The 19,531-nt window shown below is 41.2% G+C and overlaps 1 protein-coding gene across 2 annotated transcripts in view; it reads left to right on the top strand.

Annotated features, from left to right (window-relative positions):
* Positions 1-19,531, top strand: part of LOC126191129 (zinc finger protein 510-like) — a 390,896-nt gene that overhangs the window by 311,090 nt on the left and 60,275 nt on the right. The window contains exon 13 of one of the 2 annotated variants that reach the window (XM_049931878.1): positions 17,729-18,378. The exons of the other annotated variant lie outside the window; for it this stretch is intronic. Coding sequence (XP_049787835.1) covers positions 17,729-17,873 — 145 coding nt within the window. The 3' untranslated portion in view covers positions 17,874-18,378. Of the gene's footprint in view, positions 1-17,728; positions 18,379-19,531 lie in introns of those variants that run through there. 2 annotated transcript variants of the gene reach the window in all.

Here is a 19,531-nt window from a genome sequence, read left to right as displayed (position 1 = left end):
GGTGGCATGCTGTTCTAATTTGCGGTTGGCCTGTAGGAGGATGCTCTGAACAACCGGTGTGGATGTGGGAGAGGAAAGATTGAGGACTGTTATTAGGGACAGGAGTTGATGGGTGTGTTGATTGGCTGAGTGGATGTGTAAGTGAAGGATTAGGTGGGTGAGGGCAATGGATTGTTCGGTTTGGAACTGGTATAGGGACTGATGGAAAGAAGGGTTGCAGCCAGAGATGGGAACTTTAAGTGTGAGGCCTTTGGGGGTGATGCCAAATGTCAGACAAGCCTGAGAAAATAAAATATGGGAGTGTAATCTGGCTAGGGCGAAGGCATGTTTGCGGAGGGAATGTAAATAAAACTTAATGGGGTCGTTGTGGAGGTGTTGTGAGGGTGACATGGTACTAGAAGGTGGAAAGTGGAACACGAGGCTGAAATGAAAATGAAAATAAATATAAAAATATATGGGGAGAGATAAAGGTAAAACTAGAAAGCAAATGGAGATCTGGTGTGAAAAAAGGCGAAAAAGGGTTGGTTAGAGCTGGGCTATGTTGATCCTGTGGTGAACTTGTGTAGGTAGATAATGATGTGCATAAAGGTTAGGTGGTTGTGTTGCCGCCAAAACACGTTAAAGGGTGGAGAAATACAGGAAAATTTCGAAAAAACTACGTGAGGATGTATTAAAAGGGTGGTTTGGTGGTGGCAGATTATGGAAATGAAGCTAACAATTGTCTGATGAAGAAATAATGACGTTAAAACCTGTGGGAAGCGGCTAAAAATGATCGATGATGTGAGAAAAACGGAAATGGAAATAAAGCAAAAGATATTAAAACTAGCCGAAAAGGTTGTTTAATAGCTGAAAGGAACTGTTTGTGAACTGGAAACGATGGATTTTATAGCAGCGGTAGTGTTGAAAGCGGAAAAAAATTTTGGTTATGGTTTGGAAGTGGGTTACGTATTATTACGTATTATTGAGTATATATCGGCGGGATAAAATTGTATACTGGATTACGGTAAAAAAGGAGAAGGTGAATAGAAAGTAAAACTGCTGGCAAAAACAGAAGGAGGAAATAAGATGACAGAAAAGACTACGAAATGTAACAGTGACAATAACAATAACAATAACAATAACAAACGTGATTGTTGGGTTCAAATTAATGATATTAATATAATAGAGGGAAACATTCCACGTGGGAAAAATATATTTAAAAAGAAAGATGATGAGACTTACCAAACAAAAGCGCTGGCAGGTCGATAGACACACAAACAAACACAAACATACACACAAAATTCTAGCTTTCGCAACCAACGGTTGCCTCGTCAGGAAAGAGGGAAGGAGAAGGAAAGACAAAAGGATATGGGTTTTAAGGGAGAGGGTAAGGAGTCATTCCAATCCCGGGAGCGGAAAGACTTACCTTAGGGGGAAAAAAGGACAGGTATACACTCGCACACACACACATATCCATCCACACATACACAGACACAAGCAGACATTTGTAAAGGCAAAGAGTTTCGGCAGAGATGTCAGTCGGGACGGAAGTACAGATGCAAAGATGATGTTGAAAGACAGGTGAGGTATGAGCGGCGGCAGATTGAAATTAGAAATTAGCGGAGATTGAGGCCTGGCGGATAGCGAGAAGAGAGGATATGCTGAAGGGCAAGTTCCCAGCCTTGCCTCCCAATCCTTCTTAAAAAACCTTAATCCTACTCCCAACATCATCACTGCTGAAGCCCAGGCTATCCGTGATCTGAAGGCTGACCAATCCATCGTCATTCTTCCGGCGGACAAGGGTTCCACGACTGTGGTACTTGATCGTCGGGAGTGTGTGGCTGAGGGACTGCGTCAGCTTTCAGACAACACTACTTACAAAGTTTGCCATGGTAATCCCATTCCTGATGTCCAGGCGGAGCTTCAAGGAATCCTCAGAACCTTAGGCCCCCTACAAAACCTTTCACCTGACTCCATCAACCTCCTGACCCCACCAACACCCCGCACCCCTACCTTCTACCTTCTTCCCAAAATTCACAAACCCAATCATCCCGGCCGTCCCATTGTAGCTGGTTACCAAGCCCCCACAGAACGCATCTCTGCCTACGTAGATCAACACCTTCAACCCATTACATGCAGTCTCCCATCCTTCATCAAAGACACCAACCACTTTCTCGAATGCCTGGAATCCCTACCCAGTCTGTTACCCCCGGAAACCATCCTTGTAACCATTGATGCCACTTCCTTATACACAAATATTCCGCATGTCCAGGGCCTCGCTGCGATGGAGCACTTCCTTTCACGCCGATCACCTGCCGCCCTACCTAAAACCTCTTTCCTCATTACCTTAGCCAGCTTCATCCTGACCCACAACTTCTTCACTTTTGAAGGCCAGACATACCAACAATTAAAGGGAACAGCCATGGGTACCAGGATGGCCCCCTCGTACGCCAACCTATTCATGGGTCGCTCAGAGGAAGCCTTCTTGGTTACCCAGGCCTGCCAACCCAAAGTTTGGTACAGATTTATTGACGACATTTTCATGATCTGGACTCACAGTGAAGAAGAACTCCAGAATTTCCTCTCCAACCTCAACTCCTTTGGTTCCATCAGATTCACCTGGTCCTACTCTAAATCCCATGCCACTTTCCTTGACGTTGACCTCCACCTGTCCAATGGCCAGCTTCACACGTCCGTCCACATCAAACCCACCAACAAGCAACAGTACCTCCATTATGACAGCTGCCACCCATTCCACATCAAACGGTCCCTTCCCTACAGCCTAGGTCTTCGTGGCAAACGAATCTGCTCCAGTCCGGAATCCTTGAACCATTACAACAACAACCTGAAAACAGCTTTTGCATCCCGTAACTACCCTCCCGACCTGGTACAGAAGCAAATAACCAGAGCCACTTCCTCATCTCCTCAAACCCGGAACCTTGCACAGAAGAACCCCAAAAGTGCCCCACTTGTGACAGGATACTTTCCGGGACTGGATCAGATTCTGAATGTGGCTCTCCAGCAGGGATACGACTTCCTCAAATCCTGCCCTGAAATGAGATCCATCCTTCATGAAATCCTCCCCACTCCACCAAGAGTGTCTTTCCGCCGTCCACCTAACCTTCGTAACCTCTTAGTTCATCCCTATGAAATCCCCAAACCACCTTCCCTACCCTCTGGCTCCTACCCCTGTAACCGCCCCCGGTGTAAAACCTGTCCCATGCACCCTCCCACCACCACCTATTCCAGTCCTGTAACCCGGAAGGTGTACACGATCAAAGGCAGAGCCACGTGTGAAAGCACCCACGTGATTTACCAACTGACCTGCCTACACTGTGAAGCGTTCTATGTGGGAATGACCAGCAACAAACTGTCCATTCGCATGAATGGACACAGGCAGACAGTGTTTGTTGGCAATGAGGATCACCCTGTGGCTAAACATGCCTTGGTGCACGGCCAGCACATCTTGGCACAGTGTTACACCGTCCGGGTTATCTGGATACTTCCCACTAACACCAACCTGTCAGAACTCCGGAGATGCGAACTTGCCCTTCAGCATATCCTCTCTTCTCGCTATCCGCCAGGCCTCAATCTCCGCTAATTTCTAATTTCAATCTGCCGCCGCTCATACCTCACCTGTCTTTCAACATCATCTTTGCCTCTGTACTTCCGTCCCGACTGACATCTCTGCCGACACTCTTTGCCTTTACAAATGTCTGCTTGTGTCTGTGTATGTGTGGATGGATATGTGTGTGTGTGCGAGTGTATACCTGTCCTTTTTTCCCCCTAAGGTAAGTCTTTCCGCTCCCGGGATTGGAATGACTCCTTACCCTCTCCCTTAAAACCCATATCCTTTTGTCTTTCCTTCTCCTTCCCTCTTTCCTGACGAGGCAACCGTTGGTTGCGAAAGCTGGGATTTTGTGTGTATGTTTGTGTTTGTTTGTGTGTCTATCGACCTGCCAGCGCTTTTGTTTGGTAAGTCTCATCATCTTTCTTTTTATATATATATATATATATATATATATATATATATATATATATCTCTAAAAACAAAGATGATGTGACTTACCAAATGAAAGTGCTGGCAGGTCGACAGACACACAAACGAACACAAACATACACACAAAATTCAAGCTTTCGCAACAAACTGTTGCCTCATCAGGAAAGAGGGAAGGAGAGGGAAAGACGAAAGGATGTGGGTTTTAAGGGAGAGGGTAAGGAGTCATTCCAGTCCCGGGAGCGGAAAGACTTACCTTATGGGGAAAAAAGGACGGGTATACACTCGCACACACACACATATCCATCCACACAAAGAGTTTGTCTTTAAATATGTCTGCTTGTGTCTGTATATGTGTGGATGGATATGTGTGTGTGTGCGAGTGTATACCCGTCCTTTTTTCCCCCTAAGGTAAGTCTTTCCGCTCCCGGGACTGGAATGACTCCTTACCCTCTCCCTTAAAACCCACATCCTTTCGTCTTTCCCTCTCCTTCCCTCTTTCCTGATGAGGCAACAGTTTGTTGCGAAATCTTGAATTTTGTGTGTATGTTTGTGTGTCTGTCGACCTGCCAGCACTTTCATTTGGTAAGTCACATCATCTTTGTTTTTTTATATATATATAAAGAAAGATGATGAAACTTACCAAACAAAAGCGCTGGCAGGTCGATAGTCACACAAACAAACACAAACATACACACAAAATTCTAGCTTTCGCAACCAACGTTTGCCTCGTCAGGAAAGAGGGAAGGAGAGGGAAAGACAAATGGATTTGGGTTTTAAGGGAGAGGGTAAGGAGTCATTCCAATCCCGGGAGTGGAAAGACTTACCTTAGGGGGAAAAAAGGACAGGTATACACTCGCACACACACACACATATCCATCCGCATATACACAGACACAAGCAGACATTTGTAAAGGCAAAAACTCTTTGCCTTTACAAATGTCTGCTTGTGTCTGTGTATATGCGGATGGATTTGCATCGTATGAGTGAAGAATCTATTTCATTTTGCCCATTGTTCTTTAGTACAGGCACAAGCTTCATATACTGTGAATGGTCTTGCATCCACAATACTCTATTCTTAATCATTTTAGCTTGTATTCCTTGGCACAGTCTGCTGTGTTTTGTTTTTGTTTTTAATAGATTCAAAATTCTCACCTCCTAACTTGATATAGCATTTCCCTTTTGGGAGATCAACCTTTACCTCCCATTCCCACATGAATTTCATGCCTATGAGAAAGGACATGGTTAAATGTTTCATGACGAGAAACGTGCATCGACCCGTTCCGTTCTCAAATTCTACATCTATCCGTGCCTGTAATGTAGCTGTCTGGACTCTGGTGCTGAACTGGCATAGTCAGAATCTTTACAGATTGTGCTATTTTCTTTTAAGAAATTAGCTTCTATCACACTTGTGCTTACGCTGCTATCTAAAATCAATGTCTTGGGAATATCTCCCACAACTGCTTAAACAGTGGCTTGTACATACTCTGAGGGACTTTCTGTATTGTTGTCTACCTCATTAAATAACTCTTGACGGATGTCAGTCCTGTCTTTGTATCAGAGCATGTTTACCTGTTCATTCGAACTATTGCCCCCTTCAGTCCCAGAACTGCCATCAGGGAGATCGATACAGTTGCATGTAGTTGACGCCCCAGACATTGTCATTGGAAGCACTGATTATAGTTATTCGTGTTTTGATTTACATGCATACTTTGCCCTTGATTATTTTGTGACCACTGATTATTATGCCGTGACTCCTATTGTTGTTTTGTTGGTTCCTGTTTCGATTATTTTATAACTGGGATGGTAACGATTAATATTTTTTCTCTGCCTTTGAAAGAGTGTGTTTGTGCTTCGCAGGCTGCCATTGTTGTTGTTCTGATTTGTGTGTCCAGTTTACGGTGTGCTGCTGTTACCTCGCAACCCACCATCACAGCTATTATTGTGGCCATATCCATTATTCATGCGCTGCAAGCCAATGTAGCCAGTGCAGCTTTTCGCTTCTTCTTGTATTAGATCCATGGTATCGAACACTGATAAAAAGTGCTAAAGATCAAAATCGGGGACTGTTACTAACTTTTCCCTTGTGTGCACAGGCAGTTTGCCTTCAAGATGCGTAATACATCTTTCTGCGTGACCGGCTTGTCCCAGTATCTCATTAAATTATTGTATTTGTTGAAATACTTCCTCAGTCCTTTCTGCTTTTGGTTGTAAATTTCTGGGCTGAAGACCTGTTTTCTAAGGTGTTCTTGTATGCCCACTGACCAGTACTTAGCAAGAAAAGCTTTTTCGAATTGTTCAAATTGTATACAGTTCTCTGGGGCTTCGCTTGCCTATAAGGTGCCATTTCCTTGTATATGTGAGGCAATGACCTAGGCAATACGTTGCAGAATGAATCTTTAAAACCTACGGGATGGATGTGTCTTTTGTCTGGGATAAAGACCTGAAATTGTATGTGTTTAAACAGCCTTTCTTCCTGAAGAATCTGTTAAGATTGTACCTGCCTCCATCTCATCATGCAGTTGTTGTATTGCTGGGTTTATAGGTTGATACACTTTAAAGTATCACTGTGGGTTTTGCAAACATGCATTGTATGCATCCTTCATTTGCGTATCGATAGTCTGTGCTTCACGTGATAGCTGTGGTGTTGTTTCCACCGCAGAGCACACATGTTTCACAAAATTTATTCACATTAATTGACATCCAAACTGCACACTCGTCGTGTAAACAAAAACATGGACAGACTTCACTGATCTCTTTGACTTCCAAACGTAACATCAGAAACTGACTCTTCGCAGCATCACTGCATCACTTTATATAAAACTTTAACAATAGCTTCCAAAATAAAGCATTATTAATTTTGTACAATTTTGATGTTACAATTAAAATTTACAAAACATAAAGAAACTGACGTTACAGCCGAATAAGGTATAAAATACAATATTCAATGACAATCTTTAAAATACAATACTCAATGACAATCTTTAATAGTAATATCTTTAGTTTTCCATAAGCAAATCATTCATATTATATTAGTTATGTAATTAATTACAGTTTGGATTTGGTTACTAACATATAATGGTAGTACAGAGCTCGTGCTTTATCCAATTAAATACATAGAATGCACAAATAGGCCTCAAATTCTGGAAATTGGAAAGCTATGAGATGTAAACAATTGGAGAGTTGGTTAGAAATGTAATTACAAAGAATATTAATTACAGAGTAAGGCGTAAAAATAAATAACAAATGAAAATACATTGCTTGGTAATAACTTTTAAGCTGTTCCTAGAGATAGTGTGGTCTTTCTGTTACTGGATTTTTAGATTGCCACTTTGTTACTTAAAAGCATTGATTTTTCATGCTAACATCTGTGCAGTCTCTAGTTATTTATTACTGACTTATTACTTCAATTTCTTGATTAGTTACTTAATTTAGTATATGTACATAATTTTATCAATGACAACAGTCCAGTGATAATTATGACAATACGCATCCTTCCAGAACATTCCACGTGCCTTCGCAATGTATATCAAGTTTTTTTATCAAATAGGACAGAATGATTCATATAAAGTCACACATACAAGGCCTTAGGAAGCACTGAATTGTCTGATAGCTATCCGGATGCATATAAAAAAAAATGTTGTATCATACATTTCATATGAATTTTGGGGAAGGCTGTACCGTTATATGCCCAAGCTACTTGGTGAATTTAGTACCTAGTTTTTCATCTTGCTCATCTAGCTGTGTTTTCAACACTACTTCTTGTGAGTCTACGGACAGGCTGTCTGCCTCCGTATTGTTGTGGTAGAATTACCGGCTACCACGCTGGGGCCTGGGTTCAATTCCCGGCAGGGGTTGGGTGTTGTGTGTCCTTCATCATCATTGACTCGCAAGTCGCCAAAGTGGCGTCAGTTAAAAAGGACTTGCAATGAGGCGGCCGAACTCTCCCGAATGGGGCCTCCCGGCCAACAATTCCGTACAATCATTTCCATTTTAAGGACAGGCTGTGAACACTTTGCGTTAATTCATGCATCGTATCTTCCATCTTGTGTGCTGATTGTACTGTTTCCATATCTTTTGGTAGTTTGCAAGTGGTTTATGCTAAATCCTTACATGTCTCCTTTAAGCTGGTAATTTTGGATGCTGTTAAACTTCCTGGCAGATTAAAACTGTGTGCCCGACCGAGACTCGAACTCGAGTCTCGGTCGGGCACACAGTTTTAATCTGCCAGGAAGTTTAATATCAGCGCACACTCCGCTGCAGAGTGAAAATCTCATTTTGGATGCTGTTGTTCCTAAACCAGTGTATAATTTTTTTACTAATTCCTCATTTACCTGAGTGGAAATTTGAGTGACCAACTGTTTGTCACATCCAGTCAAGATATTTATTTGAGATGTCGGCACCACAAGAGTGGTATTGGTTTGTGTTTAGCTTTGTAAAGCCAATTGCTTGTCCCTGTCAGAACGGGTGTTTATGCACGAAGCAAGCCTTTCATTGAGGGAATTTAATGTAGTATTTATGAGTGAAGCAAGCACTTCACCACATGCGTTCATAGTCTTTACCGGTTCTTTATCGCAAGTGTTAGTCATCTCAGCAATTTTATTGAATCCTACACAAAAGGGATCTTTGATGGAAGAAGATATTTGCTCAGCACTTTCATGTGCTTGTGTCTGCATATTATCTTCTGCCTCCACCTTTTGAGCATATCCTGCCATCATTGGATTGGTGGTACTGTTGTTACTGCCTTCGACATTATTTTCAGAAACACAATTTGCAGAATCCATGATTTCAAATTTACCTAAGTTTGTCATAACGCAAATTGAAAGTATACTTCATAATAAAATCCCTTGTCAGCACACTGAATAATTAGGGTAAATTGACGAGAAACTAATTGTTGTATCACCAAAATGCCAAGATACATGCTTCAAACTAAAACAATCCACTATCACTCTTTTTCATCTTGCTTGCACACAGCACAAAAGCAGCCATGTTAGTATAGCTCTTAGCAACTATGCCTACAGCAATTACTAAGTTGCAGACTACACAAAACACAGAAAATCCTAAATTGACATGAATTAAGGGAGCTATGCGTTGCAGACTACAAAAGCAGAGGCAACTGGTAACATGTTGATAACCATACCTATTTTTCATGTTGCTGCTTGGAGGCTGCTTTAATTCCCATTGCATCAGTTAATTTCATTTACATTTTGTGTAGCCATCAGTATTTTCTTAACTTCAGCTATACAGTTGATTCATGAAAAATAGAACAAACAAACATTATACAATTTTTTGTTCAAGCCCCACATTGGACGTCAATATAATGTTACCGATATTTCAGAAAATAGTATTATAAAACCTTTTAATCATATCTACTGGTGGCAAAGCTTTTGAAATGCTAGAATGGTGCATAGAAAATTTTTACTTGTTTAATACTGAAATGGCATTCCATCATCCAGCATCTGACGGCATTGTTTAGAGGCCAGTGACCGATCTCAAAATTATGCAGTTTAGGTAATTACATTGCCTGCATACTGACAGAACAGCTCGATAAAAGGTCTCAGGGGTGCTGAAATAAAAGTTTGTTAAAGTAAATGCCAACTAGACACTAGTAGCATTCAGCCATGGCCCCCAAACAATTCGTCAACAACTCTCCTTCACTGAAAGTTCTAAAATACAACATGATAAATTGAAATGTGACATTAATGGAAGATGAAAGTAGGTTTCTTGATTTAAACATGGCTGTTATTGTTAAATTAACATAATTACTTAACCAAAAGCTACTGATATCAGAGTGACACTTAACATTTTATGAAACAGCCATCGAAAACAAATGAGAGAGAGAGAGAGAGAGAGAGAGAGAGAGAGAGAGAGAGAATTCGCAGTTCCTGCTTTTTTATACTCCAAAACAAATTACAGTGATTGCCTTCAGCTTGCTTCACAGAGCGTTTTTTATCAAGTTTCAATATGTAAACATTTCTCTGGAATATTCTTAATTAGAACAGCCAAAAATACATCCCCTATATTAAATCATGACCTTTTCTCATTACTTTACAAATTTGTTTACACAGAGAAAATTTATTCCTAATGTCTAAGCATTAATTAAATGTTTGGGGCATATTCTATTAATTATTCAGAAAGTAACATTTCAAAGAGCATACCAGAATCTCTGTGTTATATTCCGTAGGCTGACCTGTGCCAAGACAGTGTTCTGCAATGGCGAACTTGCTTGGCTGTTGTAAGCATATGTGCCGCTTATGCTCAGTACATTGGTCCTCCACAGTCCTGATTGCCTGACCAATATATGACATGCCATGACTGCAAGGAATATTTTAGACACCAGCCTTATGCAAACCAAAATCATCCTTTATGGAACCTAACAGACCTAGAACTTAGATGGTGCTCAAAAAAAACACTTCACATCATATTTCTGCAAAATATGACCAGTCCTGTCCGAAATGCTCCCTGCTTAATGCAAAAAGTCCGTACACGTTGGTGTCACCTCAGTATTATCATCACTTGCCCGGTGCACAGTTGGCTAGTAGTGCAAAGCATGTCTAATCTGTTTTTAACTATAATCATTCTGGCAAAATGTGACTTCGAGAGGGGCTAACTCTACTGACGAACTATCAGGCTACAAAATGACATGGGCCCTGTGAACCAAGGTGCGAAGTACCACTTCACGTGGAGACAGAAGGTGACAACTGTCAGCCTGCAGATGAAAATCAGTGTGAGTAGGTTTCCAAAAACAGCATGTGCCAACATAATTCCACTTTCCTCCTGACCAACAATCAATGAAGGGAAGACCACCATCCTTTTCCACCATCGTCATTAAACGAATATTCAAGTGGATTGAATTAAGCCATTCTAAAATGTCATTCAAATTCTCACTGCCATGGGACCAAACAATAAAAGTGTCATCTACATATCTAAAAAACACGTAGGTTTCCAAGCTGCCAACTCCAAGGTATGTTCCTTGAAACCTTCCATCATCAAATTGGAAATAATAGGTAACAATGGGCGTCCCATTACAACTCCATCTGTCTGCTCGTAGTACTGTTCATTGAATAAAAAGTAAGTGGAAGTCAACACATGTCAAAATAGGTTCATTATTTCAACACCAAACCTAACCTCCCTCAAACATAATGGATCACACGGAGGAATGCGAGTGACGAGAGAGACCACATCAAAACTTACCACAGTCATTCAAGTGCTTTTCCTCTAATCAACATAAGAGATCCTTCGAGTTTGTAATGTGGTGCACATACCAACTACTATAGGCCACAACAGAGTAGTGAGGTGTTTTGCTACACGATACGTCGGAGCACCAATATTACTTACAATCAGACGGAGGGAAACCCCTTCCGTGTGGACCTTAAGGAGGCTATACAATCTGGGAGAGGGGTGGGGGTCAGCACAACAAGAATTGAGTCTTTTGATGGTCTCCTGCGATAAGGAACTTTTCTTCAAGAGGCCATCAGTCTTTCTCTCAACACATGTGGGGTCAGCACCAATACTGCAATACACTGAATTAGACACTAAACCCTCCATCTTTTGAATGTAATCCTGATTGTCCAAAACACGGTAACATTGCTCTTGTCCGCAGGTAAAATAACAATGTTCGGATCAACTCCCAGGGACTGTAAAGCAGCCCTCTCAGCAGCTGTGATATTACTCTTGGGTGGACATGCCCCAGTCAGTACATTACATGCCTCCATTCTAGCCTCCTCTGCAACATCTGGAGGTAGTTTTGCCTTGAAAATACACTCCTGGAAATGGAAAAAAGAACACATTGACACCGGTGTGTCAGACCCACCATACTTGCTCCGGACACTGCGAGAGGGCTGTACAAGCAATGATCACACGCACGGCACAGCGGACACACCAGGAACCGCGATGTTGGCCCTCGAATGGCGCTAGCTGCGCAGCATTTGTGCACCGCCGCCGTCAGTGTCAGCCAGTTTGCCGTGGCATACGGAGCTCCATCGCAGTCTTTAACACTGGTAGCATGCCGCGACAGCGTGGACGTGAACCGTATGTGCAGTTGACGGACTTTGAGCGAGGGCGTATAGTGGGCATGCGGGAGGCCGGGTGGACGTACCGCCGAATTGCTCAACACGTGGGGCGTGAGGTCTCCACAGTACATCGATGTTGTCGCCAGTGGTCGGCGGAAGGTGCACGTGCCCGTCGACCTGGGACCGGACCGCAGCGACACACGGATGCACGCCAAGACCGTAGGATCCTACGCAGTGCCGTAGGGGACCGCACCGCCACTTCCCAGCAAATTAGGGACACTGTTGCTCCTGGGGTATCGGCGAGGACCATTCGCAACCGTCTCCATGAAGCTGGGCTACGGTCCCGCACACCGTTAGGCCGTCTTCCGCTCACGCCCCAACATCGTGCAGCCCGCCTCCAGTGGTGTCGCGACAGGCGTGAATGGAGGGACGAATGGAGATGTGTCGTCTTCAGCAATGAGAGTCGCTTCTGCCTTGGTGCCAATGATGGTCGTATGCGTGTTTGGCGCCGTGCAGGTGAGCGCCACAATCAGGACTGCATACGACCGAGGCACACAGGGCCAACACCCGGCATCATGGTGTGGGGAGCGATCTCCTACACTGGCCGTACACCACTGGTGCTGAATAGTGCACGGTACATCCAAACCGTCATCGAACCCATCATTCTACCATTCCTAGACCGGCAAGGGAACTTGCTGTTCCAACAGGACAATGCACGTCCGCATGTATCCCGTGCCACCCAACGTGCTCTAGAAGGTGTAAGTCAACTACCCTGGCCAGCAAGATCTCCGGATCTGTCCCCCATTGAGCATGTTTGGGACTGGATGAAGCGTCGTCTCACGCGGTCTGCACGTCCAGCACGAACGCTGGTCCAACTGAGGCGCCAGGTGGAAATGGCATGGCAAGCCGTTCCACAGGACTACATCCAGCATCTCTACGATCGTCTCCATGGGAGAATAGCAGCCTGCATTGCTGCGAAAGGTGGATATACACTGTACTAGTGCTGACATTGTGCATGCTCTGTTGCCTGTGTCTATGTGCCTGTGGTTCTGTCAGTGTGATCATGTGATGTATCTGACCCCAGGAATGTGTCAATAAAGTTTCCCCTTCCTGGGACAATGAATTCACGGTGTTCTTATTTCAATTTCCAGGAGTGTAGCAGGGTATGCTCCTGTCAAAAAAAATGATGGTTGTTGATGACGTTACTCGGGTGTATTCCTGTAAGGTATTTGAACGTTGTATATCCCGGGAGAAACTAAGGTCTCCCATGAAATATGTTGACTCATACAGAACTTACTTGAAAATTATATCGATTGACATGGAACAATACCCAGTGTTTGTTCTGCACTTGTCAATTGCTGCCTACAGGCTGAATGTGGCTTTGTGCACATAGCACTGATATCATGAAATGTTAAAATATAAAGCTGTTACATTTTAGGTAGTAACATAAAAGACAGAAAAAGTAAAAAAATACATAAACAAAGCAGAGAAGCTATTTTTATTAACAGTTGTCCAGATGTCATGAGTCTGGTACAAATGACGGTTCTGTTTTATACCACGCAAGTAGTGGTGTGCCATCAGGTCTACGAAAGCTTGCCAAGAATTTTCTGTGAACTCAAATTTTGTAATTACAGTAACCTGGACGATAACTAGTTTGGACAAGAAGAGAATAGAAGCTTTCGAAATGTGGTGCTACAGAAGAATGCTGAAGATAAGGTGGGTAGATCACGTAACTAATGAGGAGGTATTGAATAGGATTGGGGAGAAGAGAAGTTTGTGGCACAACTTGACTAGAAGAAGGGATCGGTTGGTAGGACATGTTTTGAGGCATCAAGGGATCACAAATTTAGCATTGGAGGGCAGTGTGGAGGGTAAAAATCGTAGAGGGAGACCAAGAGATGAATACACTAAGCAGATTCAGAAGGATGTAGGTTGCAGTAGATACTGGGAGATGAAGAAGCTTGCACAGGATAGAGTAGCATGGAGAGCTGCATCAAACCAGTCTCAGGACTGAAGACCACAACAACAAACAACAGTATTTCATTAATTAATGTGTTATTCCATGATAACCATAAGGAAATTTTGACTTCAAGACAATAAGACTTAAAATTTTTAAAGGCTCACTGTGTAAGATTTGAACATTCCAGAAGGGGACAATTTTGAATAAAGATAAGTTTTCAGATGCATAGCTTTCACAAAAAAAAGCTCTTTAGAAACAATAATGACTATTGAATCAGTTTGGTTGGTTGGTTACTTAGTTTCATGTTCCAGGTGTCATTTGCACAATAAATCACAATGATGTGAGAAGAGTCATTTTACATTCATATTGCAAATTAATTTGTTAATAGACTATATTGTCACGTAGAAGATGTAATTAGATGAATGACAAACACTAACTTCACTTAACTTGCACATACAAGAATGTGGAGTGAACTGCCTCCGGCCAGAACGCATACGGTATACATACAGTTACAGAACATTCCAGTACAGTGATTCTCGACATTTTTGGATACTTCTAGAATGTACTCGAACCGAATATAGAAATTAAAATTCTACAGTTCAGGTGAGTTTTGAACTGACGACCCTCCACGCAACAGGCTAGTATCATAACCACTACACCACAGTTTCTTCTGTAACAATATGATAAACATTTATAACTTTATTATTTTTATTAAATAGACATATGTGAGTTTGTAATTCCTACCCAACACCATTTACACATTAGTAATAGAAATTCTTCTACAGAACTGGAGGAGTTGTCAAGGAGAAACTTTTTCAGTCTGTTTTCAAATTTTGCCTTACTGGCTGTCAGACATTTTAAATCACTGGGTAGGCTATCAAAGATTTTAGTTGCAACACTGTGCACCTGTTTTTGCACTGAAGACAGTGTTAATGTGGAGTAATGAATATCATATTTTCTTCTGGTATTGCAATTATGTACATCATAGCTCCATTTGAACTGCAGTCGATTATTCACTACAAACTAGATGAGGGAATAAATATACTATGAAGCAGATGTGTGCTAGATGATTGTGGGTGTGCACCACATTTTACTCTAATAGCATATTTTTTAGCAATGAAGACCTTTCTTAAAGATGAGTTGCCCCAGAACATTAATCCACATTACATTACTGAATGAAAGTATGTGAACTTACCGATTTGTCTCTCCTCAAGATTTACAATGATTTTAAGTGCAAAGGTAGCGAACTAATTTTTCCAGTTTAAATTCTTATCAGTATGGACATCCAAGAATATGTAAGTTTCCACCTTATTTATTGCTTTCTCACCATATGTAACACTTATCATTGGTGTAATAACCCTAGATGCGCGGAACTGAATGTGTTGTGTCTTTTTAAAATTGAAGGTGAGACCATTCTCAGAAAACCAGTCAGTGATACTTTTAAGAGGACATGCTCATGAAAATGACCAAAAATTTGAAAAAAATGTCTTGTCTAGAGCATTTCATGATGATTTAAAAAATGTATAGTTTATGGGCATTATCATTTTCCGTTTGTTCTAAAATTGAGGTTGAATGTAATTTGCACAGGGGCCACGCCTATCTGTCAGTTGGAAGTGTGTCATATATGTGATGCATTATTTTGTTCTTACATTTTTTCCGTCGTTAGTTGTGGATTTTTAACACAGGTGTATTCTAGAAGGCACTGACTCTGAGAACCAAAGTACAGGCATGTCTGGAAGGCTGTGGTTTGAATGTAAACAAAGAACTGAGAATATATGATTTCAGAATTTCACACACGTGTGTTTTTGTATTTATTGTGTGTCGTTTTGTTTCTGTGTGTTTCCTGTGCTACAAATGCCAAGAGTAAAGAAATTTAGCCCCAAATAGAATTCTTGTGGCAGCCAATTCCAAACACAACCAAATAATACACATCAGTTGCTTCAAAAGTTGCCCACGCAAACTGTTTCTACAGGCAGTGCTTCTAAACGTAACCTTTTGCTTTCTGAATGTAATAAGAACAGTCCTAGTAGTATTGAGAACAGCAATAATGATGGAAATGTTATTGTGAACCTAAATATGCTGTCAAGACTTTTGAAGAGTGCTGTGAAATGTAAGCACTCCAATTGTGAAGTTAGTATTGACATTTCTGAGGACATTTCAGCAAGGAAGGGTCTTTCAAGTCGGTTAGTGTTTGCCTGTAACTCGTGTAAGATGGACAGTGGTACTATGACATCGCCAGTAACTGATAGTTGACATTACAGTGTAAATATTCAGCTTGCTTATGCAATGTGATGTATTGGAAGGGGAAGGAGAACTGCCCAGGCTTTTTGACCAGTGATGGATTTGGCTCCACCTCCACTGAGGTTTGACAGATACAATAAATTAATACATAATGCCTTTGCGGTGTAAGAGAACATTCAGTGGAAAGAGCAGCAGAAGAAGTAGTAGCCTTGACTGTGAATACAGACATTGTAGCAGCATTTGTTGGATCTTGGCAGAAGAGAGGCCATACTTCTCTGAATGGGGTTGTAACTGCCACATTTATTGAAACTGATAAGAGCCTAAATTATGAATGTCTAACAAAGCATTGCTAGGGTTGTTCAAGTAAATTTATTGACACCCATGTTTGTGTAAAGAACTTTGATGGCCAAAGTGGAGATGTGGAAACGAAAGAAGTAATAAACATTTTTAGAAGATCAGAGGTCAGTCATGGTGTGAAGTATGTAGGCTACCTTGGGGATGGAAACTGTAGAGGACACACTACTGTTGTTAATGACAGACCATATGGGGACATTCTGATAGAAAAGCTTGAATGTATTGGGCATGAACAAAAAAGAATGGGAGCTCGGTTAAGAAAATTACATAATGACTTCAGTGGAAAAAGACTGTTAGACAGAAAACATATAGGTGGTCCAAGTCATCTTACAAGAAGTGAAATTGATTCTTTGACTCAATATTATGGACTAGCAATAAGGAGAAATGTAGGAGATTTGGAGAACATGAGACGAGCTGTTTGGGCAACATGGTTTCACAGGGTGTCAGCAGATGAAACCCCACAGCATGGTTTGTGTCCAAAAGGGGAAGATTCGTGGTGCAAGTATTGGTTGAGCAATACTACAGTCATATAATACACCCACAAGCATTCCTTACCACTTGCTGTAATGGAGGCAAGTAGGCCTATATATATAGGGACCTGACAATGAAAGTGAAAGCTTCAACAGCTGTATATGGGAGAGAATACCCAAAACTGTATTTGTTGGGCTGACAATGCTGAAGATTGGTGTAATGGATGCAATAATAACATTCAGTGATGGTGCAATTTCAAGGATCAATGTTATGAAGAAATTGAACATCCAGACGGAAAGGAATTTTATGATAAGTGGCAGGTAACCAAAGCAGAGACAGCTGCAGGAGTTGCTACCAAGGAATCAAGGATAAAGAAAAGAATGAAGGGAAAGAGTATGGAGGATAAGGAAACAGGAGGACAACTGTAGTATGCAGCTGGAATGTTCTAAACGAGCGTAGTGGTAAGTTAATAAATCTGTAAATCTTCTGCGATTTACCAAAAACTTGAATTTTCATCATTAAGGTACACTTTTCTCCTAAATGACTGAAGTTAAACTCTCGAAAATTGGTACAGATCTTTAGAATGACCTCCTCTACCTCCCTTGCCTACTATTCCCTGAAAAATTTATAACATGATGATGATGTCAGTGATATTTGAGCTACATTTTTAAGTATTTTGGTTGTAGTAAAATAAATTACTTGTCTTTTTCACAGATCAGCATTAGCAAAGGAAATTGGAGACATAAAACACTTATGTGTACGTTGTCTGTACTCTGACTCTTTTTCCAGGCTGTGCAGTCAGTGGTTCCAAAGAAAATGGTACTGCTGTGAAATAGTGTTCCATTTTTTGTACTATTAATAATATTGTTGTCAGTAGCAGAATATAATAAATATCTCATTGATTTTTTTGGGAAATGCTTTGACTAATGACCCTAATTGTGTGTAAGAATTTTGAGCTATCTCTCATTTATAGGTCAGTTGCACTATGAGGGTGAAAATAATGCTAAAAATGTATCCCGTTCAGGGGCGTGTCCCCTTAAGTACCTTGTTAACCATTTCTTCTGTTGATATATGTATGCTTGGATTGATTACAATACTGGTATCATCTCCAAAAAGAACTAATTCTGTTTGTTTTATATTATATGGAAGATTGTTTACATGTATGAGGAACAACAGCACTTCTAAGATTGAACCTTGGGGAATGCAGTACACGGTTTCTCCCCAGTTGGAATAAATTTTCTGCACTACATTGGTTGAATTACCAAGTACAACTTTGGGATGTAATGTTATCCATTGTTTGACTAGACCATTAATCCCATACAACTTCAGTTTACCTAAGAGAATATTGTGATTCACATAGTGGATTTTTTTGTACAATTTTATGTACATGTGTAGCTGAAACTTAGAAATGTAAAATATAATGTAAACTTTTGTATTTCTCTTAAAAAAGTGAAAAAAGTTTCTTTTGTAAACCTTGACATGTCTCCTGTACATCAAATCAAATGATTTGAAAATTGTATGTAATGAGATGAATAAACCACATAACACATAACACATAACAAATGCCTTAGATAGGTCACAGAAAATACTGAAATCCAAACTGTGATTTCCTGATGATATTATTGCTGCTCAGGTTAAGTACTATTCTAGAACACATCACCTCCCCAAAAATTATGGAAAGCGATGTCCACAGTGAAACAGATCAGTAGTTACTGACATCTCTCCTATCACCTTTCTTAAAGAGGGGATTAACAATAATATATATCAGTCTCTCCAGAAAAGTGCATCAAGATAGTGATGTATTACATATTTCAGATAAGACTGGTCTTATTACAAGGGAACAAGGGAACACCATCGAAACCAGACGAGCTTTTATTTTTATGGGAATATACAGGGAACAATGGGTGTAAGTTGATTTGGGGGAGGGGACCAAACACTGAGGTCATCAGCCCCGTCAGATAAGGGAAGGATGGGGAGGGAAGTTGGCTTTGCCCTTTCAAAGGAGCCATCCCATTATTTGCCTGAAGTGATTTAGGGAAATCGTGCAAAACCTAAATCAGGATGGCCGGATGTTGGAACTGTCATCCTCCCGAATGTGAGTCCAGTGTGCTAATCACTGCACCACCTCACTAGGGTGGTGTAAGGGCAGATATTTCAATTGGTGACTTAGAACAGTGTACTGAACAACATTACATCAGTATTTAGTTTATTTGCAGACTAATAATTACAGCTATTAGCAGTAGCATGTTTTTAGATTGGTCAGTACCTCCAAGTACATGAGGTAAGAGCAAGCCGTTGATGCTTATTTTCCTCTGAACAGCAGGCCAGTTGTTGAAGTGTGGACACAAGGATGCAGGGATAACATATTAGACCTTCTGGTGACAAACAGACCCGAACTATTTGAAAAAGTTAACGCAGAACAGGGAATCAGCGATCATAAAGCGGTTACGGCATCGATGATTTCAGCCGTAAATAGGAATATTAAAAAGGGTAGGAAGATTTTTCTGTTTAGAAAAA

This window comes from Schistocerca cancellata, chromosome 6 (assembly GCF_023864275.1).
Source record: "Schistocerca cancellata isolate TAMUIC-IGC-003103 chromosome 6, iqSchCanc2.1, whole genome shotgun sequence".
NCBI classification, from domain to species: domain Eukaryota; kingdom Metazoa; phylum Arthropoda; class Insecta; order Orthoptera; family Acrididae; genus Schistocerca; species Schistocerca cancellata.
Note: the sequence above shows the minus strand (reverse complement) of the source record. Positions and strands in the feature narration are given on the sequence as shown.